The sequence below is a fragment of the Antechinus flavipes genome, chromosome 5, assembly GCF_016432865.1.
Source record: "Antechinus flavipes isolate AdamAnt ecotype Samford, QLD, Australia chromosome 5, AdamAnt_v2, whole genome shotgun sequence".
NCBI classification, from domain to species: domain Eukaryota; kingdom Metazoa; phylum Chordata; class Mammalia; order Dasyuromorphia; family Dasyuridae; genus Antechinus; species Antechinus flavipes.
In genome coordinates this window covers 162,084,957-162,112,370 of record NC_067402.1, presented here as the reverse complement: position 1 = coordinate 162,112,370, position 27,414 = coordinate 162,084,957, and the positions used below count along the sequence as shown (strand labels likewise).

Below are 27,414 nucleotides of genomic sequence, written 5' to 3'. Positions count from 1 at the left end.
AAGGACTCAAATGTGCAAAACTGTAAAAGCTCTCTTTTTCTAGAAATTAAGTAGATAATCATCATTTGAGGCATGGCTTAAATTACAGCATGTAAATTTAATGGAATACTATTATATCATAAGAACTTATGATGGGTATGGGTTCAAGGAAATTTGGAAGGCTTGTATGAACAAGACATCCTTGAAAGCAGGTACTGTCTCAATTTCCTATTTGTATCCCCAGGGCTTAGAACCATGCTTTGTATATAGTAATCATTTATTAAATACTTTCATTCATTCATTTATTTTAGTTTAGATGCTTTTTTATTGAAAACATGAATCAATCTGTATATTACTTGCATAACTTGGAAGCAAAATGCTGATTTATTTCTGCTTTTCTTTAGAAGTGATTTTCTAATCAAAGATAATCAGTGCTTAATTGAGCTTTCATAGATAATGCTCAATGCATTCTATGAAATGTAATAGCTTGCTAGTAAATAATAATCAAAAAGCAAAGAAGCAACAGGAAAATTCTTCATGTATGGTATATTAGTAGAATCTGAATGCTGAAACTTTTATATGGTAAATAGTCTATGAATTTCATTTTACTCTAAACATTTCATGAATATCTAAAAGGACTTTTCTGTTGTATCTTAATAATCACGTTACTGACCAATCAAAACATAATAATAAATAATAACAATTCGTTTATATAAAAGGCACAAGGGTATACCCTAACTTGTAGGTAATTTTAGGATTGATAGATGAAAAGAAACTTGGAGACTATTTATCTACTCAAACTTATTTTTACATTTGAAAAAAACTGAGGAACAGAAAAATTAAATGAACTGCCAAAGATCACAAAGGTATGGCAATCCAGGCAAATCTTTTATTTATTTGGATCCTAAAAAGGACATTTTATTTACTTGCTCAATAATGCACTTGAATTCAACTCCGCTAGTTTTTTAGTCCCCCAAGCAAAATTCACATACATCAGCTGCCAAATTTTGTCATTTTTATATCCAAAATATCTCTTATACTGACTACTTCTCTCTATTCACATACCTATCCTTTTAATTCAAGTTTCTATCACATTCCCCTAGATTATTTCAATGGTTTCCTAATTGGTTTCCCTGACTCAAGTCACTACTATAATCTATTCTAAATATTGCTGCCAAGCAATTTCCTTAAGTGCATATCTAACCATATTATTCCCCTACTCCATCAATTCCAATTCTCTGGGATTTTTCCCTAGGATAAAATATAAGTTCCTCTATTTAGCTTTTAAAGCTCTTTGCAAGCTGGCCCTACCCTATCTTGCTGCCTTAATTGGACATTACTCCCTGTCTCATATTCTTCAATTAAGCTAAACCAGCTTTTCCTTTGCTTCTCACATATAGCATGACATCTCTCATCCCTATGCCTTTGCATTGGCTGTTACCATCCTTGGAACACATTCCCCTTCTTCACCTCTGCCTTAAAGAATCACTTTCTTTCTTCAAAATACAAGTCAAGCAACATGTTCTATATGAAGCCTTCATGTCCTCAAATTGCTAATGCCCTTCTTCCCAAACCAGCTTTTGATAATTGTGCATTTATTTGTACTTATTCTTGTTACATTTATTCTATATATTATTATATATGGATTTGTTTTCTCTTCTTGTTACTCTTTGGGAGTAGATAAATTGTTTAACTCAGGTTGAGACCTTAGGATAGTGTATGGCACATAGCTGATACTTAATCTCAGTTGGTTAATTCAGTTCTCATCAAATTAAAAGATAAAAGCTCACTGAAACCTGTTTTATTCAAGAAGAAGACAACTACAACTATCAACACGTTTGTTTTTCCATTTTCAGAGTCTTTATGATAATATCAATGAAATGCACTGAGAACATTCTTGGTGAAAACAAGATAAAGCAATATTGTGGGCATTACAGGTGATTTAAAATTTTTTTGAAGTTTTTTTATTTTCAAAATATATGAAAGGATGATTTTTTTCAACATTAACCCTTGAAAAACATTGTATTCCAATTTCCCCTCCTCCTCTAGATGGCATGTAATCCAATATAGGTTAAATATGGTAAAAATATTTGTAAATCAAATATAGGCATATATATTTATACAATTATCTTGATGCACAAGAAAAATCAGATAAAAAAAATGAGAAAGAAAATAAAATTCAAGCAAACCACAACAAAAAAAGTGAAATGCTATGTCATAAATCCACCCTCCAGTTCCCACCCTCTCTTTGGGTACAGATGATTCTCATCATCACAAGATCACTGGAACTGGCCTAAATCATCTCACTGCTGAAAAGAGCCATGTCCATCAGAAGTGATCATCATATAATCTTGATATTGCCATGTACAATGATTTCCTTGTTCTACTCCCTTAACTTAGCATCAATTCATGTAAATATGAACATTTCTTACAGAACAATAATCTTCTATTAACATTCATATACCATAATTTATTCAGCCATTTTCCCAACTGATGGGCATCCACTCAGTTTCCAGTTTCCTGCCACTACAAAAAGGGCTGCCATAAACATTTTTGCATATGTGGGTCCCTTTCCAACCTTTAAGATCTCTTTGGAATACAAGCCCAGTAGAAACACTGCTGGATCAAAAGGTATGCACAGTTTGATAATTTTTTGAGCATAGCTCCAAACTGCTCTCCAGAATGGTTAGATTCATTCACAATTCCACCAATAGTGGAATATCAGTGTCCCAGTTATCGCACATCCCCTTCAATATTTGTCATTATCTTTTCCTGTCATCTTAGCCAATCTGAGGAGTGTGTAATGATATCTCAAAGTTGTCTTAATTTGCATTTCTCTGATCAATAGTGATTTAGAACATCCAGGTGATTTTTTAGTGGTAGAACCACTTCTTTTCAGTTACACAAATTATTTGAAGATATGGAAAATATAAAATTTTTGATACTTTCTATTTGATGCTGAGAGAGATAAAGAATCTAGGCTTGTTTTATCATTGGTATAATGAATTTCACAATTAGGAAATTTCTACCAATAAAGATCAGCATTTTCTCTGAAACACACAGTTTTACACCATTGAGTTTTAAGAGACTTGCCCAGGATAATAAAGAATATATTAGAAGTAGAAATTGAACTCAGATCTTTTTGGTTTCAAAGCTGGCTCTCAATTGGCTTTGCCATGGATCAAAATTTAAACAAGATCTAGTCTCTGCCCTCTTAGAGAGTTTTTGTAGTCTTATAGGTGATTATGGCACCAAAACAAATAATTACAATATGAAATAATATCTAAATGCATTCATAGGCCTCTCACATGACAGGGAAAAGAATCTAAACTTTGCTTGTTAGACACTAGGGTTTGAGTTTTTGATCTGAAATATGATCTGAAAAATATTAGGTATAGGAGGGGTATAAAGGTTACATTAAATGGAATAGTGAAAAAAGAGTTAGGAAGACCTGTTAGGAGGCTATTGAAATCAGTGTAGGTATAGAATAATAAAAGTCAGTGCCAGAGTAGTAGCAGTAGGAACACAGAATAAAAAAAATGATTGGGAGATATGTACAGATAGATTCAATGGCACTTTACAACAGATTAGGTTCTTGAAGAATAAGACAAGAAAAAGACAAAAGATAACATCAAAGCTTTACCCATGGAAAAATTAACGAATGACAGGGTAATTTGAAGCAAAAGATAATATACTCAGTGTTATGAAATCATTAAAGATGTCAATGAAAAGCAATCACAGAGAATTTCTAAGAAGTATGGAGAAGGAGAAATGTTGCAGCGATCTGCATAGAGTGCACAATTTTCTTTCTGAAATAGTCATGTAACTTATTTATGTTCAAAGTGCATCTTCCTCAAAATAACATGTAAAGGAATTTGTGGATTGCCTCTCCATTTTCCAGGTTATCAGGTAGAATGGAATATTCTTTTTAAAAACAGCCAAAGTATTCAATATAAAAACAAAGAAGATAAAACATCTGAAGAAGCACAGAAGGAATACTAGTAAGTGTCCAAAGGCTGGAGAACATAAGATTGTAACAGAGATGGGAAAAGGAAGGATGATAAAACATTTATAGCAAGATAGCTATAAAGCTATTTGTTAAGTACAAAGTTGTTCACCCTAAAGAAGCAGCAGCTAATTGTATTCAAAGGAATAATAGTATGGATCCATATGGACATGAATGCATCAAATTGGGATTTATCCAGTAAAAATAAAAGAAGACATAAATAGTAGTGGTTGCTCACTCCCTGCTAGGGATACCTGATACAACTATTTGTTGACAGAACTAATAATAGAAAAATCTGCTGTCTAACAAGTGCATAACTAAGAAAAGACTGAAAACCTTCCAAGACTTGTCACACCTACTGACTACTTCCTACTTCTGGATATTCACATGTATACAAATGATACTGTCAGGACTAATCTTGAAAGTCATCTGCAAGAATTATGATGTATTAATGAAGAAATGAAGACCTTGTGGGCACAGATGATGCTTTTCTCATTTGTATCAACTGAAAGCAAGAGTTGCAGAAGAAAAAAAGATTTAAGAAATAAATAGTTAGGTAAGAAGATGGAATCTGAGAATGGAATTTAGATTTCTGGACCATGGCTTAAAATATAGGAATGATGGACTCTTGGCCCAAATGAAATGTACTGACAAGGCTGTTAAAATGTATTTTCCTGAATTCTTATAAACCTAGTAAAAAGAATTTTTAAACTAAAAGAATGGCTCTAGCTTCTCTTTCTTTTCAGACTTTCAATGAATTTTTGTCGCTATATTAGTGACAGTAGCCACACTGATGCTAAAAAGGAGTAACAATGCCATTTTTGCTCTCGAAAATGGTAATCATATCTTAGCAGTTGCAGCCTTGCAGGAGGCTCTAGAAAACTCAAGCCAGTTTGACTGTCAAGTGCAGGACAAAAAACTCTATCCTGATAGGTATGCTCTATTCATGATGGCTGTACCAATAAGACATGTACGCTCATCTTCCTTTCATGACTCCCAGTCCCTAGCCTCTCTCTCTTCTAATTCTTCCAGTTCTCACACCCTACCCTCAAGATGTAAATTCATTTCAACATTTATTAAGCTCTTAATATGCTAGGCATTGAACTAACCCCCAGCTAAAACTTAGCCATCAACTAACTTGCTTCTGGAGTATACAGATATCAAGACATGTAAATGTAAAGTAGGAAGTAATGTGGAAAACACTAAGAAAATGTGAATGAGTAGAGGACCTTTTCAGCTGGAGAAAGCACATAAGGAAATGACACAAGAGGAACTAGAATCATAGTTCAGCCTTGAAATCAGAGGAAGATTATACAAGGCATAATCTACAATCTATAACTACTGTACTTATCAAGATGACATATCAAGTTTTGGGAAACAACTATAAAGATTGTTTGCTATTCTGTTGATCTGGTTCAGGTTGTACTAGATGGCCTCAGAAATTCCTTTTCTAATGTTCTGGGTAATAATCTCTTTAAAAGTCTTCCATTTGAACTCTAGCAATCAACCTTTATATTTTTACCAATATTATTTTTCTGAAAAACAGATCTGGTCACTGAATTCAGCAAATGTTGATAAAATATCTAACTAAACACAGGACACAATGCTAGACAAAAATAACGTCTCTGGACTAAGTTAAATTCCACTGAGGAAATGTAATGAATACACAAAAAAGTGAAAAAAAAACCACAAGGTAATTTGAGAAGGAAAAGATCACTGGAAACTGAGGAGTCCAGGGACATCTTCAAGGAGCTGATGGGAACCTAATATTGAAGGATGATAAAGATTCTAAGGTGGAAAGGCAGAGAGAGAGTATTCCAGGCATCATTGATAACTCATAAGAACTCACAGAGGGGAGAAATGGCAAATCCAATTTGACTGAAATAAATGAATGATGAGAAGTAATGTGAAAAAAAAATTGTTTAAGGAGACTAGGGCCAGATTGTAGAGAGGCCTTTATATTCTTGACTAATGAATTTTGTGTTTTATCCCTGACTGCTAAAGATTTAACAGGAAAATGTCATGATTAGATCTATGATTTAGCAGTTTTGTGGAGGACAGACTGGTACTAGAGGGAGAAACTGGAAAGAGGGAGACTAATTAGAAATCTGTTGCAGTAGATTAGTATTAGATGTTGAGGCCCTAAACTGGTCCATAGGTACAGAGAAGAATTCAGGATGAGATTTCTAATATATGTGTAATTCAATGGCTACCCACAGCAATATTCTTCTCTTCCTTCTTTTATCTCAATCTTTGTTGATGGTCTCAGAAGTTTCAACATTTATGGAAGGGCAGTAAAATGCTTCCTGAGTTCAAATTTTGCCTCAGACACTAATTAGCTGTATGACCCTGCGCAAGTCACTTAAACCTATTTGCCTCAGTTCCTCTTCTGTAAAATAAGCTGAAAAAGGAAATGGCAAATTACGCCAGTATCTTTGCTAAGGTCATGAAGACTCAACTGGACAACAATGCTTTTTCACAGCATGGGAGCAGACAGAGTACCATAGTTTGGGGTAGCAAATTGACTGAGAGAAGTGACTATTTTTCTCTTCTGCTAATAGCCAATTATTTAATTAGGATTTAGGTTTTTCCTTTCTATTTCTTCATTTAGGAACCAGTCTTGGTTGGTCAATCAGTCACTCTTTAAAGGACAAGGCTAATATCCTTTGATTTTGGGAGGGACCCCATTCATCCAAGAGACCTTACTTATGTTTAGAATATAAACAGAATTTAATCTAGGTGAATTCCAGTTGTAAAGCATTAAATCTATGCCCTTATAGTCCTCTCTCCCAATGGAGTTTAAGGAAACCCAGCTCATGAAGGAGAAAACTGGATTCCTTTGTCTGGATTATTAGAGTTGGCTGAGTAACATAATCAAGCTACATTCTCAGCAGAAGGCACTGAAGGCTTTAAGACCATCTCCTCATTGTGAATACATCCAGCCATTCTGGAGAGCAATTTGGAACTATGCTCAAAAAGGTTATCAAACTGTGCATACTCTTTGATCCAGCAGTGTTTCTACTGGGCTTATACCCTAAAGAGATACTAAAGAAAGGAAAGGGGCCTGTATGTGCACGAATGTTTGTGGCAGCCCTCTTTGTAGTGTCCAGAAACTGGAAACTGAGTAAATGCCCATCAATTGGAGAATGGCTGAATAAATTGTGGTATATGAAGATTATGGAATATTATTGTTCGGTAAGAAATGACCTGCAGATGGATTTCAGAAAGGCCTGGAGAGACTTACACAAACTGATGCTGAGTGAAATGAGCAGGACCAGAAGATCATTACATACTTCAACAACGATACTATGATGATCAATTCTGATGGACCTGGTCATCTTCAGCAATGAGTTCCAATGAAGCAGTAATGAACCAAACCAGCTACACCTGGTAAAAGAACTCTGGGAGATGACTATGAACCATTACATAGAATTCCCAAGCCCTATATTTTTGTCTGGTTGCATTTTTTATTTCCTTCACAGGTTAACAGTACATTATTTCAAACTCCAATTCTTTTTGTACAGCAAAATAACTGTTAAGACATGTATGCTTATATGGTATTTAACATATACTTTAACATATTTAACATGTATTGGTCTACATGCCATCAGGGGGAGGGGATGGAGAGGAAAAATTGAACAAAAGGTTTGGCAATTATCAATGCTGTAAAATTACCCATACATATATCTGTAAATAAAAAGCTATGATAAAAAAAAGACCACCTCCTCATATGACAGTTAATCTCCCCAATAACTGTTCAACGATGAGGGTTGATTTCCACCCATTTGAGCACTCCCTTTTCTAAAGGTATTTAAGCATTGGGAATCATCATGGTGTTTGGTTCATGGTTTATGATGGTTCAGCAATTATCAATTTTTTATCAGTTAGCCTAATTAATAAGTTGATTATTAATTATACAGAAATTCTGTCTCTTGAGCTTTTCATTTGTCTCATAGAGTACTGGCCAAGAACTGGGAAGATCTGAGTTCAAATACAGCCTTAGACACTTACTAGCTGTATGACCCTGGGCAAGTCACATAATGTCTATTTGTCTCAGTCCCTGATCTGTAAAATTAATTGGAGAAGGAAATGGCAAACTACTCCAGTACCTTTGCCAAGAAAACCCCATGGACAAGTCCATGTACTTACAAAGAGTCAGACAACAAATTTATCACCTATCTCAAAATGAGTGCTGAGTCTTGAAAGCGTTTATGCTTAACATTTTGCAAGCTAGGCTTCAGCAATACATAAACTGAAAATTAGCAGAAGAGCAGGCTAGTTTTCAAAGAGGCAAAGGAACAAAAGGCCAAATTGACAATATTCACAGGAATATAGATAAAGCAAGGGAGTTTCCAGAAAAACACCTACTTCTTCACTGACTACACTAAAGTCTTTAAACTGTGTAGATCACAACAAGATGTGCCAAGTTCTTGTCTCCAGAGGAATCATTATGCAGGCCAAGATGCAACAATTAGAACTGACACAGTATATAATGAGAAATGCCAGGTTGAATGAATCAAAAGATAGAATTAAAGTTTCTAGGAGAAATATTAATACAGAGCTGCTGACAATATTCTGATGGCAGAAAATGAAGAGGAATTAAGAAGCTTCTTGATAAGGGTGAAAGAAAAAAGTGTAAAATCTGGGTGAAGCTGACCATCAAAAAAATGAAGATTTCTGGCAATTGACCCCATTACTTCCTGGCAAATACTGAGAGAAGAAATAGAAGCATTGTCAGATATTATATCTTTGGGTTCAAAGATCACTGCAGATGATTATTGTAGCCATGAAATTAAAAGATTCTTTCTCCTCGGAAGGAAAGCTATGGAAAATCTGTACAACATACTCAAAAGCAGAGACATCACCTTGCCAACAAAAATCCATATAACTATGGTTTTACCAGTAATAATGTATGGCTGTAAGAGTTGGACTGTAAGGAAAGATGAGCAACATAGAATCAATACTTTCAAACTGTAGTGCTGGAGAAGATTTTCGAGGGTCCCAGAGACCAGAAAGATCAAATCAGTCAATACTTAAAGAAATTAATTCAGCCTGTTCATTAGAAGGTCAAATTCTGAAGCTGAAGCTTAAATACTGGCCACATACTGAGAAGATGGGATTCACTGAAAAAGACCTTGATGTTGGGAAAGATTGAAGGCAAAAGGGATGGAAGAGGAAAACATGGATAAATAGTATGGAAACATCCTTAGACAGATTTCAAGAGATAGTAAAGGAGAGAAGGGCCTGGCATTCTATGGTCCAAGAAATCACAAAGAGTTTGGACACGACTCTGAATGACTAAACAATTCTATTGCTATCATTCTCTCTAATTCCTTCAACTCAAGAATCTACTGTATAAACCAGATGGCAAAGAAGTTTGAAATCTTTGCTCCTTTTAATACTGATGTGCTATTCCTATTTTCCTTTGGGGAAATTTAAAACTCAAACTTCTAGACTTCAAGAGTACCATAGCCAATTGACAGTTAATACTGTGTTTTCACAAATAACTGTCTCCTATATAGATGCCTCTTTTCCATTATTTTGGGTCCCCAAATTGCAAAGCATTTTGTTAGCTATTTTGCAGCATTTTCTAAGTAGTTTGTTATCAGTATTATCATTAACCTATTGAATAATAACAAAAATGTTACGTAGGGGTACCTTTTTAATGATTTTTTTATTTACTATGAATTAGAGAAACATGAACATTTCCCAGTAAAAAAGAATAGAAGAAAAAGATTTTATGTGAAGTCATGAATAACAAATAAAAATAAACTACAAAAAATGAAGGGGAAAACTGTGCATATATCTATAAAGTTATATACTACATAGAGAAAATTTACAAGTTTAGAAAAAAGTTAACAAAGAAGCCCAGAAATTAAAAGGAGACAAAAATTCAAGAAAGTCAAAAATAAAACCTATTTTTATTATATTAATATATTATAATATAATACATAATATAATAAATATTTAAAATATTTGTAAATATTTTTATATTTTAAAAAATGGATAACAATCAAAATAACATAGAATTCCTAATCCAATGAGAAAAATTAAGCCTCTTAGATATCACTGAAGTTTAGCAGGATGAGATCCATAGATGAACTACTGCTCTGGATTATGCCTAAAAACAAAAACAAAAAACCAGAAGAGAAAGAGGACAGAAAAGTAGTGATTTTAAATACAGCAAAGTAACTTCTTTTCTTGATACCCTTATTCACAAAGAACTCTAATGTCATAGTACAAAATAAATCATATTTTCTTTTTTTTGGAGGGGGGAGTTGCATATTATAATTAATGTAAAAATTTGTTTTACATGACTATAAATATTTGTAATGACTTCTAGTTTTCTTGCCTTGTCAGTGATTAAGTTAACTTAAGTGGTTCAGGGGAAAGGAGAGAATTTGGAATAGAACATCCCTTAAAAATTGAATTTTCAAAAGTAATAATATATTAAGAAGACATACTCACCTTCCTTCTAGAGTCAGCCAAGTGGCCCATTGAATAGAGTACCGAATCTGGAGTCAGGAAGACCTGAGTTAATAAACAGCCTCAGACACTTACTGGCTATGTGACCCTCAGCAAGTTTAATCTGTTTCAGTTTCCTCAAATGTAAAACCAAATTAAGATATAAAAAGGCAAATACATCATGTGGAAGCTGGGATAGGTTAAAAAAAAGATTCAATTCTAGACTATTCAATTCAACAGAAATTTGGTATTTATTAAGGCAAATTCAAAATATAAAAATGACAAATATTCCCTCTTCAAGAAGCTAAAATTCTATTAGGTGACATAATAAATAAACAAGAAAAACAAGTGAATGAAATTTGAGGAGGAACAAGGTAATGTCAACTAACAGGACCACAAAAGGCTTCCCTTAAAAGGTGGCATCTAAAAGGAGCCTATGGATTCTAAAAGGTAGAAGTACTGAGGAAGTACATTCTGGCATGGTAACTTACTTATGGAAAAGCAGTAAGGCAAATTCTGGTAATAGAAATAGGACCAATGCAAAGGGAAAGAATATAAAGTAAGTCTGGAAAGATAATTTGCTGCCAAACTGTAAAGGAATATAAATATAGGATTAATTTTTTTAAAAAGCACAGTGCATTACTACAAGAATATCAGGATTACAATAACGTATTGTAAACAACATGAAAAGGAAGCAGATCTTAGGTTAAGGGCAATGACCAAAAATTATTCCCCCCTCTCCAAAAATGATAAAACTTTCCTCCCTCATGGCAGAAAATAAATGCCAAAGTCTACATATGGGTCACAATATCAAGGTCTTTGCTTGATTGTTTTTCTTTGTAGACATGGAAAAGTTCTATTTGGGGAGAGGGAATAAATCAAGCATTTCATCAAGTGCCTAAAATGTATAAGGCACTGCACTATGCACTAGGGATACAAAGACAAAAATAAAAATCCCTGCACTCAAAGTGTTTATGTATTCTCTTATGCCAAGATAGAACACAAAGATAAGTAACTATGAATCCCTATTTAACAAAAACTTAAGGGAAAAATGGAAAGCAATCTGGTAAAAGTTAGATTTAGATCAGTATCTTATATCAATATAATAATATACTCCAAATGGATAGATGATTTAAATATAAAAGATCATATTAAAAAAAGCAAAGATACTTTACAATTGTGGTTTGTAAATTCCATAGAAGAATTCTTACCTACAAAAGGGTTCACGTAACTTATAAAGTTTTAAATACAATAAAATAGTGGAAAATTTACTATGTAAAATTGAGAAGTTTTTTCCCCTTCAAAAATACCAGCAACTAGAAGAAGAAAACAGTTAGAAAAATCTTCAAGCAAATTTCTTTAATAAAGGTCTAAAAACCAAAGATAACTAAAGAATAGATATAAACATATGACAATAAGCGTCAATACCCAATTGATAATTTTTCAAGACTATGAATAGGTAGATCTCAAATAAATGCAAACTATTAACAAGTATATAAGAAAAATGCTCCAAAATCATGAAGAATTAGAGAAATATAACTTAAAACAATTCTGATATCCTACTTCATACCTATCAGATTAAGAAAGATGGAACAAGAAGAAAATAGTAATTGTGGCTAGGATTGTAGAAGAACAAGCCAAACTAACTCACTATTGGTGAAACTGAATTGATTCAAACATTCTGGAAAACAATTTGTAACAAAATCCCAAAAGTTACTACATACACACTACATTTAACCCAGGATACTACTATTGGGCAGATAAGTCAAGGAGATCAAGAATAAAAGAACAGGATCCATATGTACAATAATATTTATGGCAATATTTCTTGTGGTAAGAAAGAACATGAAACAAAATAAGTATCTTTCAACAATGGCTTTTTAAAATGTGGTTGTATACATGCAATAGAATAGTACCAAACCCTAAAAAACAGTTGGAGATCCAAGTAGAGATAATCAACAGATAAAAAGTATCACATTAAGAATGATCTGGTGAAGAAATTGAAACTATTTCTAGTCATATGAAAAGGTGCTCCAAATCATTATTGATAAGAAAAATGCAAATTAAGATAACTCTGAGATACTACTACACACCTCTCAGATTGACTAAGATGACAAGAAAAGATAATGACGAATGTTGGAAAGGATGTGGGAAAACTGGGACACTGATACATTGTTGGTGGAGTTGATGGAGTTCTGGAGCCAACCATTCAGAGCAATTTGGAACTACGCTCAGAAAGTTATGAAACTGTGCAGTGTTACTACTGGGCTGATATCCCAAAGAGATCTTAAAGAAAGGAAAGGGATCCACATGTGCAAAAATGTTTGTGGCAGGTCTCTGTAGTGGCAAGAAACTGGAAACTGAGTGGATGCCCATCAGTTGGGGAATGGCTGAATAAATTGTGGTATATGAATGTTATGGAATATTATTATTTGGTAAGAAACAACCAGCAGGATGATTTCAGAGAGGCCTAGAGAGACTTATATGAATTGATGCTAAGTGAAATGAGCAGAATGGGGAGATCATTATACAGGGCAACAACAAGACTAATATGATGATGAATTCTGATGGAAGTGGCTATCTTCGGCAATGAGAGGATCCAAACCAGTTCCAACCATTCAGTAATGAAGAGAATCAGCTATACTCAAAGAGAGAACATTGGGAAATGAGTGTGGACCACAACATAGCATTTCCACTCTTTTTGTTGCTGTTTGCTTGTATTTTTGTTTTCCTTCTCAGGTTTTTTTTTTTTTACTTTCTTTCTAGATCCGATTTTTCTTGTGCAGCAAGATAACTATAAATATGTACACATATATTGTATTTAACATATACTTTAACATATTTAACAGGTATTGGACTACCTGCCATTTAGGGGACGGGGTAGGGGGAAAGAGGGGAAAAGTTGGAACATAAGGTTTTTCTTGAAAAATTACCCATGACATGTTTTGTAAATAAAAAGCTATAATAATAATAAATAAATAAACAATATAATAATAAAAAGAGTGATCTGGAAAGGCTTCTTCAAGAAGATGAGATTTTAGCTGGGACCTGAAGGAGGCAGGAATGGGGATGGTAGTCATGGAGTCTAGTCATGGAGAACAACCAATAAAAATGTCTGGAGTTGGAATGGAGCATCTTGTAGAAAGAACAGCCAGAAGCCCAGTGTCAATAGATTGCAGAGAATGTGAGGATGTGTAAGGGGTAAGAAGACTTGAAAGGTACAAGAGGATTAGGTTATGAAGGATTTTAAAAGCCAAACCAAAAATTACATATTTGATCCTGAAAGAGATAGGAAGTCACTGAAGTTTACTGACTGAGGGTAAGGAGACTAATGATGAGATCAAATTTGCATTTTAAGAAGATCAATTTGTTAGCTGAATGGAAGGACTATAACAAGGAGAGACTTAAGAAGGGAAACCAACCAGAGAGCTATTTCAATAGTCTAAGCCTGAGGTGATGAGAGTTTATACCAGGGGAGAAGCAATATCAGAGAAGAAGACAGACAGACAAAAGATATTATGCAACTAAAATCAATAGGGCATGACAACAGATTGTATTTGGTGGGGAGGCAGTTGAGAGAGAGTGAGAATCAAGGAATACACTTAATTTTTAAGAAAGCCTGGAATGATAGAAATACTGTTTCTTCAACAGTAACAGAGAAGGTAGAAAGAAAAATTGGGTGGGAGGAAAGATCATGTATTAAGTTTTTGAATTATTGAGTTTAAGATGTCTATGGGACATCCAGTTCCAACAAGCAATTGGAAGTGATATCAGTTTAGGAAAGAGGTGTGAGCTCAATTAGCAGCTCTGAGATTCATCAGCAGAAACAGTAACTAAATCCATGGGAACTAATAAGATCACTAAGATATATAGAAAGAAAAGAGGTCCCCGTCTAAACTCTGGAAAGCATTCATTGTTACCAAGCATGACATAGACCAAAGCTTCTTAAAATGTGGGTTGCTACTCCATATAGGATCATGTAACTGAATGTGGGGGCCATAAAATTATGATTTATTATCAGTGTTTAATTTGTATATCAATTTTATATACCTATATAGGGTTTGTGTAAAAATTTCTTGGATGAAAAGCTGTCACAAGTAGAAAAAGTTTAAGAAGCCCTGACCTAAACAAAGGTTTAGCAAAGGAGAACAGGAAAGAGTGGTCAGACATGTAGGATGAATACCCGAATAGAATACACTTAGTTCATTTCAATCTTTTTTACCACAAAAATCATCCATATCCCATCATCTAAACATGAGTATTATTCCCCAATATTCTCCCATCCTCTCTTTCCTGTTGACCTCAATAGTTCCCAAAGGTTCAACATTATCTCAACATTGTTGAGTTATAACTCTTTTCATCCAGCCAAAATCTCTCTTTTAAACTATTCCTTAATCATCGGCTATATACTGGACACACCTGGATAGCCTATCACCATCTCAAACTCTACATAATCAAAAAACAAAAATAAAAACTTGATTACCTCTGCTCTTAAGTTTACCTATCCTCATATATCTCCCTATTTATTTTGTGAATAGGGACCATTCTTTCAGTCATTCAAGACTTAAAGGCAAGTTCTCCATAACTCTTCCCTCTATCTCACTGCCCAATTAAATGTTTCCCAATCCTAAGGGTTTTACTTTCACAATATTTCTTGCAATCATTATCTTCTCTCTATCTCTATATCTACTATGCTGGTTTAAATGCTATCAACTTTGAAATAAACTACAATTGTCTTCTACTTGTGGTCTTTCCTTTTCTAATCTATCTGCCATAGAACTGACCAAATAATCTGTCCAAAAAACAGATCTGACTATGCCATTCTTCCACTCAAAAATTTTCAGTGGTTCTCTTGAAAAAAGGAATACCTCGCGAAAAAAAATGAATAAAATTCATATTACTGCCTGACATCTAAGTCCCCCAAAATATAACCCTAACAAACCTTTCTAGATTTTTTTTCATATTATTTACCTTCCTATGTATAAAGTATATTTCATCTAAAATGGATTACTATTATTACCTGAACTGGATATTGCTTTGTTCATTTCTGGACTTTCTTAAAGGTAGGTTCCCTTGCTTTAAATGTCCTTTTTTTCTCATATCTGCTCCTCAGTTATTACCATCTTATAACACTTAATTCAAATATCCTTCTATGAAGCCAACTTTGATGTCCCCATTTGTTACATTCTCTTCATCTATAAGTTACCTTGCATTTATACTTTTCTATAGGCAGATTTTATTTACCAGCAAAAAGTAAGCTTTTTTTGAAGGTAGGGACTGGATTTTTTTTTCCTTTCCATCATGTATATAGCAAGACAACTTGATAAAGTTTTGAGTGGCTAAGGAGGTTTCTGAATTCTATCAGCTTTTTTATAGTAGCAACTATTTTACACTGGTTAATATCTCTAGGAAATGATAAAGTTAGAGGAAATGTCTTTTTTTGTTCATTTCTCATTTTCACCAATGATAGCTTAAAATAAACCAAACTGGCTGGAAAGTGCATGTGGTACACTTGATCCTTGTTTTTCTTAACATCTTTTCTAACTAACTGGTTCATGGTCTTGTACAAAGATAGTTCAAATGATTACTATGTATGTAACTGCTTATTTCCTGTCTAATACTATATAATAAATTTCATTTTTATGATGATCAATTTATTCTATAGGCAATACCTTTTAATTCTCTTTTTAAAGTATTAATGCTATTCCCACTTAAGGTTTTTGATTAGTCTATGAGCCTTTGGTTTCTTTCATTTCTACACACACACACACACACACACACACACACCATCTACTTCCTAACAGTTTTTGGTGTCTTCCTATATGTTTACTTTCATATTTAAGTCACAAACTATCAAAGCTTACAATGATTTAATCTGATAATTCTTCATAAAAATATTCATTACTCCCTCTTCAATGTATACTGTCGTGTTAAGTTGCATTTCTCTTTATGATGGTATGCTTGCTTAAATTCAACATAAATATAATTAATCAATGAATTAGTCAAAAAATGGTACCTATTAAGTGTCTCATATTATGCTAGGCTTTAGGGATATAAATAAAATAATTTAAACAAGCACAAGATGAGCTGATCATAATGTCTTAGGAAAATTATGTTTTTTGCTACTTTTGGGCCCATAATGCAATCAGCTCTAGCATCTTTTTTTATCTTTCTGTGGATTCTAACTATTCTTTCATTCAACTATTATTGTTTTGTAGTGAGAATGTCAAAACAGGAATAGTTCAATACTTGTTGCTTGCTGATCAGAAACTGTCCTGAGAATACTATCAAAAATTAAATTAACAATGGTCTAAAAACAGGTCTGAGTGATTCTTTGAACTACCATGATAACACAATATCTCACTGTGAAATGATATGATTCACTAAAATTACTACAAAAGACTGAAAAGTTGGGGTTTCTACCAAGTTGGAAAGGCTTCATATCCAGGCTCAGCTCCAGGATATAAATCTGTTGTCTAAAAAACCAATCTAACTAAATTCACCAAAGCTCATCACCAGGTGATAGGCTACCAGATGGTAAGTTTCTCTGGCCAATGGCTATGCTGAAAACATATATAAAAAAACAGCTGTTATTTTCTGCTTCTACAGTTAGTAGGGAATGAAAAGATACCAAATGTACAAATTACTTTTGGATAAGAAAGAAATTGCTTCTTTAAAAAATTTTTTCAAGGTGTAAGGTCTTTATTAAATTTTGTAGGTGTCCTTAGCAAGATCCTTAAGGCCATAGCTTAATAATTTCATAATTAAAGACTATTCATTCTTGTTTATTTTAGAAGTTCTTATAATATGTGTGATTCAAAATACACAAATGTATAAACAAGCTATAAATAGGATATGAAATATAAATTTTTTTAAACTAGCTTTCAACTAAATAAAAATATTGTCAGTAGGACATTTACACATTAGCAATATCACCAACTATAACATTTTAGCTATCATATTAAAATAGAAAAACTTCTGAAGAACATCATCCTATTATTACACAGAGTAAATGGCAAGAAACTGCAATTTAATTGGCAGTGTACCTTGTCTCTATAACACAGAATTAACACTTTCTCCTTTTTTATTATAAGTTTGTTTTTCTAGAAAGATGAGATCTTATCTATTCATTTATGATCATCTAAAAAAGATTTAATTATATTCTTTTAGTTCTCTATGATAAGAAAATTGAAAACTGCAAATTCAAAATTTAAAATATTAAAGAATACAGTGATCAGATTCTTTACTAAGGAGTTTTTTTCTAGATATCACTATCTTGAAAAACAAAGCAAATTAATCACCCTCTTTCCTTCAAGGTTTAAGGAACAGAAACTTTTATTCAGAGAAAAAAGTGAGGAAAGGAACATCCCACCTCTGCACACAAAAATTACCAACAATTTCTATTTTCTTAATCTCATTTTCAAATGTATCCATAACTTTATCCTATTTTATTTAAAAGTATAATAAGCTACCTTATCTGTTCCCATGTGTGAATATTTTGTATTAGCTAGTGGGAAATTTGCTAGTACAACAAATTTAACTCAAACTAAACCACAGACTCTGTAGTATTAAATATCAACTTACATCTGAAGATGGTGATTCAAGAACAATGCCAAATCCTAAAACGTGATTTTCCTCAGCTGGGATGTGGTCAGCTTTTTGGAAAACAGATTGTTCAGAGGTAACTGCTGTCTTTTCATTCTCTATTACACGGGGCTTCTTATTTATAGGAAGAAGTTCAGTGATCTTTGGGAGCACTTTTTTCTTTTTATTTCTTTTTCGGGAAACAGCTGTTCTCTGGGAGCATAGATGGGAAATTGAGGACTGTTGTCTATTTTGAGTCCCAACTGTAAACAAAGAAACAGAAGTATGGTAAAGGTACCTGTCAACTCACTTTAAAACTACTAATCATGTTGCCTACTATTTTACAAATTTTATGTTAAAATGAAGCCCTTTCATATCAGGATCTCAAATATGGCCTGGCAACATGGATTAAGGGAATAAAATACAAAATTAACTTCAAGCTGGACAAAAAAGCTCATAAAAAAAATCTGGCGGTCACCTAATGCAAGCTCTGGCAGGCTGCCAAAGAAAGTTTTAAACAAAAAAGGCCATCTAAGAGAAAAACCTTGCTGTTGGTGTTTGAGCAAAACATCACAAGGAATATCTCAAGTGGAATTTACTAGTACTCTAAGTTATAAGGAAAGAGGCAGTTATGAGGTATTTTAAAAAGAAAAGTATCATATTTTAAAATACATATATTTATAAATGAGATCTATCTAATACATACATGAGAAAATTACTCTGGGAATTTAGTTTAAATATATATCTTTTAAACTCTGCAACATAAATACTCAAATGCAATGTAATTGAAAGTACAGTGAGCCTGACTCAAAATAACTGGGTTTGAGTAATAACTTTTCTATTTACTAACCAGGAGACCATGGGCAAGTTACTTTTCCTAAGCCTTTGTTTCTTCAAACATATATGATGATGATAATAATATGTATGATTTCTATTATATGATTGTCATAAGTAAATCAATGGTAAATTTTCAAGCACTATCTCCAAGTTGTTATTATTGTTGTTTTTACTGTTATTATCATTACTATGATTATTCCATGAACATTTCAACTATAGCATTTTGTTTAATCAATCAGTTGCTCTCTAATGGCTCCATGATCTCTAAAGAGGCAGAAATGGTATCTTTGTGCTGTTAAATTGACAGATATGATTTGTAAGTCTGAGCAAAATGTTGAACTTGGAATTATTTTACAGACCCTTATCTAACTTATTAGATTCATTAAAATATTCAACAAATATTTCCTAATTATCCATTATGTTCATGGCTCTGTCCATATAGTTTTATTTTTCTGTATCTCAATTTTATGTGATGAAAAATAGGAACAATGTTTCTCTATATCATGGACTATTAAATTAATTAATAAAATCCAAAAAACACTTTGAAATCCAAAGGAAAAAAAAACCCCCACAAGTAACAAAAGTACTAATACTCGAAGAATTAAAGTATAACAAAACTGTAGTCCTTCAAGTTAGCTCTGAAAATAATTAAAGTTTGTAATACATTTTGAAACCCCTTAAAGAAAACCACCATCAAGACACATCATTATTTATACCCTCAAGCATCAAAACACTGCTAAGTGTGACTATTGGGCATGCCTGTAATAAATCCACAAATAAATGTAACATATGAAATCTTTGAAATTATATATTATTATGTGAAATTTTATTAAGCTAAAAAAAACAGATATGCTTTGTCATTTCATCCAATGATCAAAAAAGTAATTTATACACACAATGTAGGATAGAAATGAAAATGTTATTAACCATGACTATGATAATTAGTCTATCTAGTCTATTCTTGATGTCTATGCTACATCTACATACATCAAGTGAAGTAGGTTACTCAATTATCACAATGGTTAAGATCAGAAATATAAAGCTGGAAAAGATCTTAACAGTCATCTAGTCCAATCCCTTCATATTATAGACGATGAAAATGAAGCCCAGTGAGGGGAGGTAATGACCACAATTATACAGAGAATAAATTAGCAGAAGAATCTCTGTGCTTCCATGTCAGCTCTTTTTTCACTGCCCTGCTCTGTCCTTCAGATTGTTCTTTTCTCAGTTGATAAATTTTTTTAACATAGGTGCTAGGAAATTGTTCAAATTTTGCAACTCACTTTAGCCTAATCTTCTACCCCCCAAATTTGTTTCACCTGTTCTTTTTCTTTTTCCTGGAATAGAGTTAGAACTTTCAAAAATTGAATAAATTTAAGTTGATGAGACATAACATTTTATCAAATATACATAATACATATGCATAATACAATATAAAGTTCACATTTTTAAAATTAAAGAAAATGGGAATTAATTTTGCTTGATCTTCTATACAACCAGTGGAATTAAAAAATCTTAGAAGTTTTTGTTGTATAGTTTACCATTCTAATCTCTATAGAATCAGAGAAGGAAACATAACATGGTCACAAGATAGCATTAATCCCATTTAGGGTAAAGATTTTAGGGATTTAAAGAACTACAATTAAAACCTTGTCATCTCAATAGCAACAAACAGATATATCAAAACTATCATATTTTCATCTATTTCCTTAAATGAGAATTTTAACTAAAATGGGAGTAAAGTTAAATGCTTTTTATGAGAAGAAAATCCTACATGATATATGAAAGTAATTGTTATTTGTCTGAGCTCTACTTCAAGAGATATTAACTATGTACCAGGTTATTGAGATAATTTCTAAACATCACTTTAAAGTTTATGCAGCTTTTTCCTCACAAAAAAATCCTATGAGATAGGCAATACAAATATTATTGTCTTTATTTCACAGATTAGGAAACTGAAGTTTAGAGAGGTTCGGTGATTTGTTCAAAGTCACACAGCAAGGAAATGTCAAGGGCAGGATTTAAATTCAAATCTTTTAACTCCTGATGGAATTGACTTTCTACCTATGCTGATTCTAAAATTATTTTTTATTATATTACTGAATAGATTGAATAAAATTGTTAACCTTAAAACACACTAAAATAATTTAAAATTATTATTTTCTTTTTCTTTTCTTTACTTAACCATTTTAAAAGTAGAATTTAGTTCATATGATTTTGTGTAACTAATATGCTAGCTTTGGAATCAAACCCATATCACTAAATGTTAGGATTTTATTAAAATTCCTACTTGGTCAGGAAAAAAATGTGAAATATCTTACTATTCTATAAGCAAGCAAAAAAAAATGAGAGAGAGAGAGAGAGAGAAGGAAAGAGGGAGAGAGGGAGAGAGAAAGAGAGAGAGAGAGAGAGAGAGAGAGAGAGAGAGAGAGAGAGAGAGAGAGCGCCTTCTCTGACTAACACTAAAACTCTTCTTGGGTGTTATATGAAGCTTTTTTTTTTCCTTAACAAAACAGACATTTCATAACTTGGTGAAAGTCTTTAACTTCTCTATAACTAGTGTAATTCTGTTTTGTTCTAATAGTAAAGAAAAGGAAATGTGACTGTTATAGTTAAGAAATAAAATCCTGGGAACTCTAGACTTCCACCATTGATTGAGCTCTATGATCAAATACAAATCTCTCATCTTTTTAATGCTTCAGAAATCTAAAGTCAACTTAAAAAAGAACACAAATTAATTTCTCTGAATCATCAGGAACACAATATCCACTTGCTTAATGCCAATGAAATGAGTAATAACTACAGGAAAGATCAATGAAGCCCATAATTTTTTCTTGCTTATCTCTTCCTGTAAGTCTCTGCACCAATGGCAGCCACACTAGAGCCCCTGCTTTCTAGCTGGCAGCTACATGCATGTACATGCATACGTATACATAGGGGAGCAGTATAGACATGCACAGGCATGGAACACAGCTCAAAGTAGAAGAGAATCTCTACACAGGTACAGGCTGAAGGTGGCTTTAAATGTCTCTTCTGACTCAGATACCACGATAGGTTGTGGAAATATAAAAAGCCTTGAATGTAAGCAGCTCCAGAAGTAATTGCTAGGTTTCTCCTATTCTCTTTCTTTCTCTGGATAAATCTTATTGTCAGTTTAGAACAGTAAATGGGCATTAAAACATCACATATTAAAAGAAATATTCAGAAATTTAATTAAACTGATGTTTGTGAAGTAGTTGAAGATCTCAGGGTGACATGCAGCAAAGACAAAAGAGCATAGTTAGCAAGAAAAAAGTAAGTTTGATGATAAAGAAAAACTAGATTACACAGGCAAAAAGAATTAGTAAAATTCATAGCATGAAGGAACGCCATAAGAAAGCAAGGTAGAAGGGATTAATGAAAAAGGCACAATAAACAACTGTTCCTAAAGATGTCAAATATGCATTAAAAGTTGAAAGGACCAGGTTTGAGGCCATTATCTTTGTACCTGCTTGAATCTGCATTAATTTTCTCATGGTCTTGAGTTCTTGAAGAATGGCCTGCAAGGTTGACTGGCAGTTACAAGTACAGCAGTTTGATCCAACTGATGAATTCACCCCTGGAAGTTCTCCTAAGCATGAAAGAAAAACATGACAGACTCCAAACCCAAAAATGAAATTTAAAAAGAGAAAGAAAAGTATCTTGACAGGATTTTGATGCATATACTATTATTATAGAACCATGCCTAAGGAAAATGTACCCAATAATTTTCACAATCTGAATTCTGGGGTCTGATTTTATCCAATTATAAAGACTTTCATATTGTAAGATACATGCTGCTTCATGGTTTGGCAAAGACTGCATGCAAGTATGAGCACAATGCAACCTCACAGCAGGCCTCTCTATTGTCAGATTAGTTCATCTAAGATAACAATAGAATAGAAATTTATTATAAACACTCTCACTGTATTATGCATATAAAAACTGAGTTTAAGAAAGAATAGACTTGAACTGGTCGTTGTATTTGAAATAAAGGTTTATATTAAGAATTAAATATGAATATAACTACTAAAAAATAGTTTGAATACTAAGAATAATACTTCACAATACAAGTAACAGTGGATTAAACAAAAGCTGAGAGTTTGCTCCAGGATAGGGGAGAATAGGAAAGATTGAGTTTTAGCTGTATGATAGAAAGGATGTAGATGTATAGTACTCCCTCAGTTTGATAAAGGACATTCTACATTTTTACCTGTATCTCCTCCAGTTTTCTTTCATCCATCACTCAATTACCTTTTATTTAATAGAACTTCTACTCCTTTTCTTAATAGGCTACAACTTCCCTCCACAGATGTTATGGTAAAAATGCACAATTCATTCCTACCATGAAAGTCCTTCTGATGTCATTATTTATCTATATCATTCTCAAAAACAGAGTAGGTTTGTAAGAACACCTGGGCCTATATGTACACACACACACATATACATATATATATACATATATATATATATATATGACACTATATAATATATATGCATAAATATATCATATATATCCATTAAATCCAATTATAGTTAGAATACTAGTCATAGTAAAACTATTCTTAAATACCTTTTAAATTCTGAGTAGCAAGAAATCTTGGATTCAAAATTGTCACAAAAAGGCATATGAAGACATGATTTAAATGATATGCCTATAAATTATCAGCACATCTAATAAAAGTACGCTAAAAAATGTTGACATTGGTACATAGAATATTTGTGTTAACTCCTATTAATTATTACCAAAATCACTGGATGTAAACCCACTATTAATCATGAAAACTGTAAAATAGAATCTTGCTTTCCAATTATGAAGGCGCTACAAACTTCATAGATAAAAAGAATTATTTGTTTTTTTTTTAAAACTCATTTCTTAATATCAATACCCTGGACCATATTAAAGAAGAATATTCTTAATTACTTAATATTGTCACTGTTTCTGGATACTGTCTTTATCAATTTTAGAGGACAAAGGCAATCTTTTCCAACTTGTTATAAATCATTTTTTAATTTTAAAGAGAAGTGACTTTATTTTTATGGAGGAGTCTTTAAAGTTCCATCTCCATCCATCCTGGAAGTAAGCCAGCATGAGAATTTGATATTCATTTGTATAATAGCTAAAAGAAAGAGAAGACACAAATACAACCTCACTGTCTCATCAGCAGGTGTCTTCACAGTAGTTTTTCTTGCATTTGAACTAGTTACTGAAGATTATAGAAACATCACAGAAATGTTTAAAAAGCAAGAACACATTAAGGTTTTCTTTTTCTTGTAAAGCAAGTTATGAAACCTGAATTTAATAAAATAAAATTTAAAAAGAAACCTTTCTCTAAAGAAATTAAAAATTCACTTTCCTTTCAAATGTATTCTTATTTGTGTCCTTCCTGTACAAATCAAGGCTTCAACATTGTATAATTTATATAAAGAAAAATAGGAAATATATCAATGGATGGAATATTAAAATGTTAAGAAATACTAGCTATTTTTCCATATATATATATATATATATATATATGAATTCTTTTGAAACTTCCCAAGTTTAAAAAAAAGACACTATAATTATGTGAATTTTTCTTTAAGTGAATTATGTTCAATGCTAATAAAGCTAAGCTATAAAACATGGATTGCTGTTTCAGTGGCTGTTGTCTAAGATTAAAGCAGTGATGTCACTTTGGACTCAGGGTTACAAAGTCTTGGCTATGAATTCAGCATCACTGGCACATATTACGCTGATATTACAGAAAAATAAGGGAATAAGCAAAAGGAAATATAAATATGCCAGTTCACTAGAAGCTTTTTTTAGAGTAAAGATCAGTTTTCTATCATGCATGTGAGTTAACAATTTCTTCCTTAGCTTACTCTTTTCCCTATGCCTGGAATGTGCTCATTTGCCCATGGAATTCCTATTCATTGATTTCCTATATGTGATTTGCCCTATAAAGTTTTCTTGAACACACACACTTACACAACTCCATCAGAAATCACCTTCTTCTTTGGATCTTGTACATAGTGTTTTATTTTGAACTTCTTTAAAGTCCTTTACTTACATTACAGTAATATGTATATGTATATGTTATATCTCCCAGATATAACCTCTATATACCAAAACTAGAAGTTTTGTTTTCTTTAGGTGCTAAGAAATATTTTTCAGATTAGAATCATGAATAGCTTAATTTCCTAAAGGAATACCTCTGCTTTAAACATATTTTAGTCAAGTAAAGAATATCTAATTCTTAAAGAGTGTTAAAAACATTCTTGGACTTCAGTATTGTTGAGGGCATTTTCAATTATACCTTTGAGATTTCCCCCTTTCCTAAAATGATTTAGCTTATTTTTGTGATTAAAGATTTATTGTACTGAACCCAAACAAATAAACCACATATACCATAAAGCTTAACAATGAAAATCAGAACCTAAATTAAGATCATACCATTGGATCCTCCAGTAGTTTTGGACTGACTCTGGAAAGTTTTAGATCGGGTTCCATATTGGCCTGGGAATTGGCCAATTTGGGATGGTAATTCATTCCATGTACCACTGGGGGAAGGGTGGAGGTTCTGTGAGACCTCAGTGGAAGAATTCAAACGTTGAGCCCAGACTAAGTCTAAATCCTGGGGTTCTTCCTTTAGTTTTTCTCCTTCTTTGCCAACACGCTGATAGATTCTTCCAGTACTGTCATTCAGTAATCTTCTCATCCCTGTAATTTGTTTTTTAATTTCCATGCTTTCATCTCCTAATGAAAACAGAGCTAGAGTTATCACTGCAAATTAGAAAAGAAGAAAGAGCTCTCCTCCATCTCCTCCCCCCACACATGAAATTACTAATTTCTGATGCTAGTTACAGTGATAGAAATAATGCATAAAATAAACCTACTAATTTCAATCTAGCTGTATTAGAAAAAGACTGAATTTTCTCATGGTAAAAGGTTTCTTGAACTTGCTTTATCTCATCAATGTCTTCCAAATCCTAGCTAAGAAAGTACCTTATTAAAGAAAAAAACTACTTTGTATTGTTAAATAAGCTTAAGACAGAAGAATAGGCAGAGGGTGAGACAACAAAGATAAAAAAGCCATCAAATGACACCACAACCACTCATTTACTTTCTAATTTTGGCTAGGTCACTTTATTACTTTGTTTTCTACCTATAGATAATACTAACTAGGTTTCCTGAACCATCCTCATTCCCAGAAACTTTTGGAAAAAGTGTTTATAATACAATAATCAAAAGTTTGTGACAAAAATAATCATTAGGAAGTAGGATTTTTTTGAATGAAAACTGCATCATTTATAATTTTTTATAAAATTCTTGGATCAGTAACAAAAATAATGTGTTCCAATAATACACATCATTGTAAGAAAAAATCTTATCAATTCATAAGTTCTTAAAGGATCATAGACTTAGAACTAGAAGGGAGCAACCATTTTAGCAACAAAATGGATGCTCAAAGAAATCAACTGAATAGCTGGTCATTTCACTGGTAGCAAAAGACAGAGTTGGTATTTGAATTTAGATGCTTTGACTACACATACAAAAACTCTTTCCACTCTATTAGACTAGCAGGGACTTTGTCATATTTTGTATCTTCTCCCAATAGCTAGCAAAGGAAATGACCCATAGTAGAGGGTAATCAATAAATACTATTTAATGAACTGGTAAAAGAGATAGAAATAATAAAGACGACACCTGGATTCATTTTTTTAAAAATGGATTTCTCCTTAAGAAATCTTTTCTTATCCCTACTTTCCCCAACTTTCTTGATTTATTGATGATAAGTCAGTGATACCTCTGTTAAAAAAGCTTCCTACCCACTAGCAATCAATCAATCAATAAGCATTTATTAAGCTCCCACTCTGAGCCAGGACATTGTACTAAGGGCTGGGAATATAAAGAGACAGTACTACCCTCAAAGAGCATACAATCTAATAAGGAAGACAATATTCAAACAAATACATAAAAAGCAAGCTTTATATAGGATAAATAGGAAATAATTAACAGAGGGAAGGCACTGCAATTCAGAGAGTTGGGGAAGGCTTCCTTTAAAAGGTGAGATTTTAGTTGGAACTTAAAGGAAGTCAGGAAGATCAGCAGTTAGAAAAGAAAAGGGATAACATTCTAGGTATAGAGGGGCAGCCAGAGAGAAAGACCAGAGCTGAGAGATGGAATATAGCTTGCCCAAACTAACAGAGGAAGAAGTAAATATCCTAAACAGTCCCATCTCAGAAAAAGAAATAGAACAAACTATCAATCAACTCCTAAGAAAAAATCCCCAGGACCAGATGGATTTACATGTGAATTCTACCAAACATTTAAAGAACAATTAACTCCAATGTTATATAAACTATTTGAAAAAATAGGGATTGAAGGAGTCCTACCAAACTCCTTTTATGACACAGACATGGTACTGATACCTAAACCAGGTAGGCTGAAAACAGAGAAAGAAAATTATAGACCAATCTCCCTAATGAATATTGATGCTAAAATCTTAAATAAAATATTAGCAAAAAGATTACAGAAAATCATC

The 27,414-nt window shown here is 32.7% G+C and overlaps 1 protein-coding gene across 8 annotated transcripts in view; it reads right to left on the bottom strand.

Annotated features, from left to right (window-relative positions):
- Positions 1–27,414, bottom strand: part of BEND7 (BEN domain containing 7) — a 245,539-nt gene that overhangs the window by 178,236 nt on the left and 39,889 nt on the right. For all 8 annotated transcript variants that reach the window (XR_007947760.1, XM_051962550.1, XM_051962551.1 and 5 more), the window contains 3 exons: positions 25,323–25,625; positions 22,359–22,481; positions 18,035–18,297 (listed from right to left, as the gene is read on the bottom strand). Coding sequence is in view for 7 of the 8 variants with exons in the window: in XM_051962550.1 (XP_051818510.1) it covers positions 18,035–18,297; positions 22,359–22,481; positions 25,323–25,625 (689 nt within the window). In the remaining variant the exon portion in view is untranslated. The remainder of the gene's footprint in view (positions 1–18,034; positions 18,298–22,358; positions 22,482–25,322; positions 25,626–27,414) is intronic.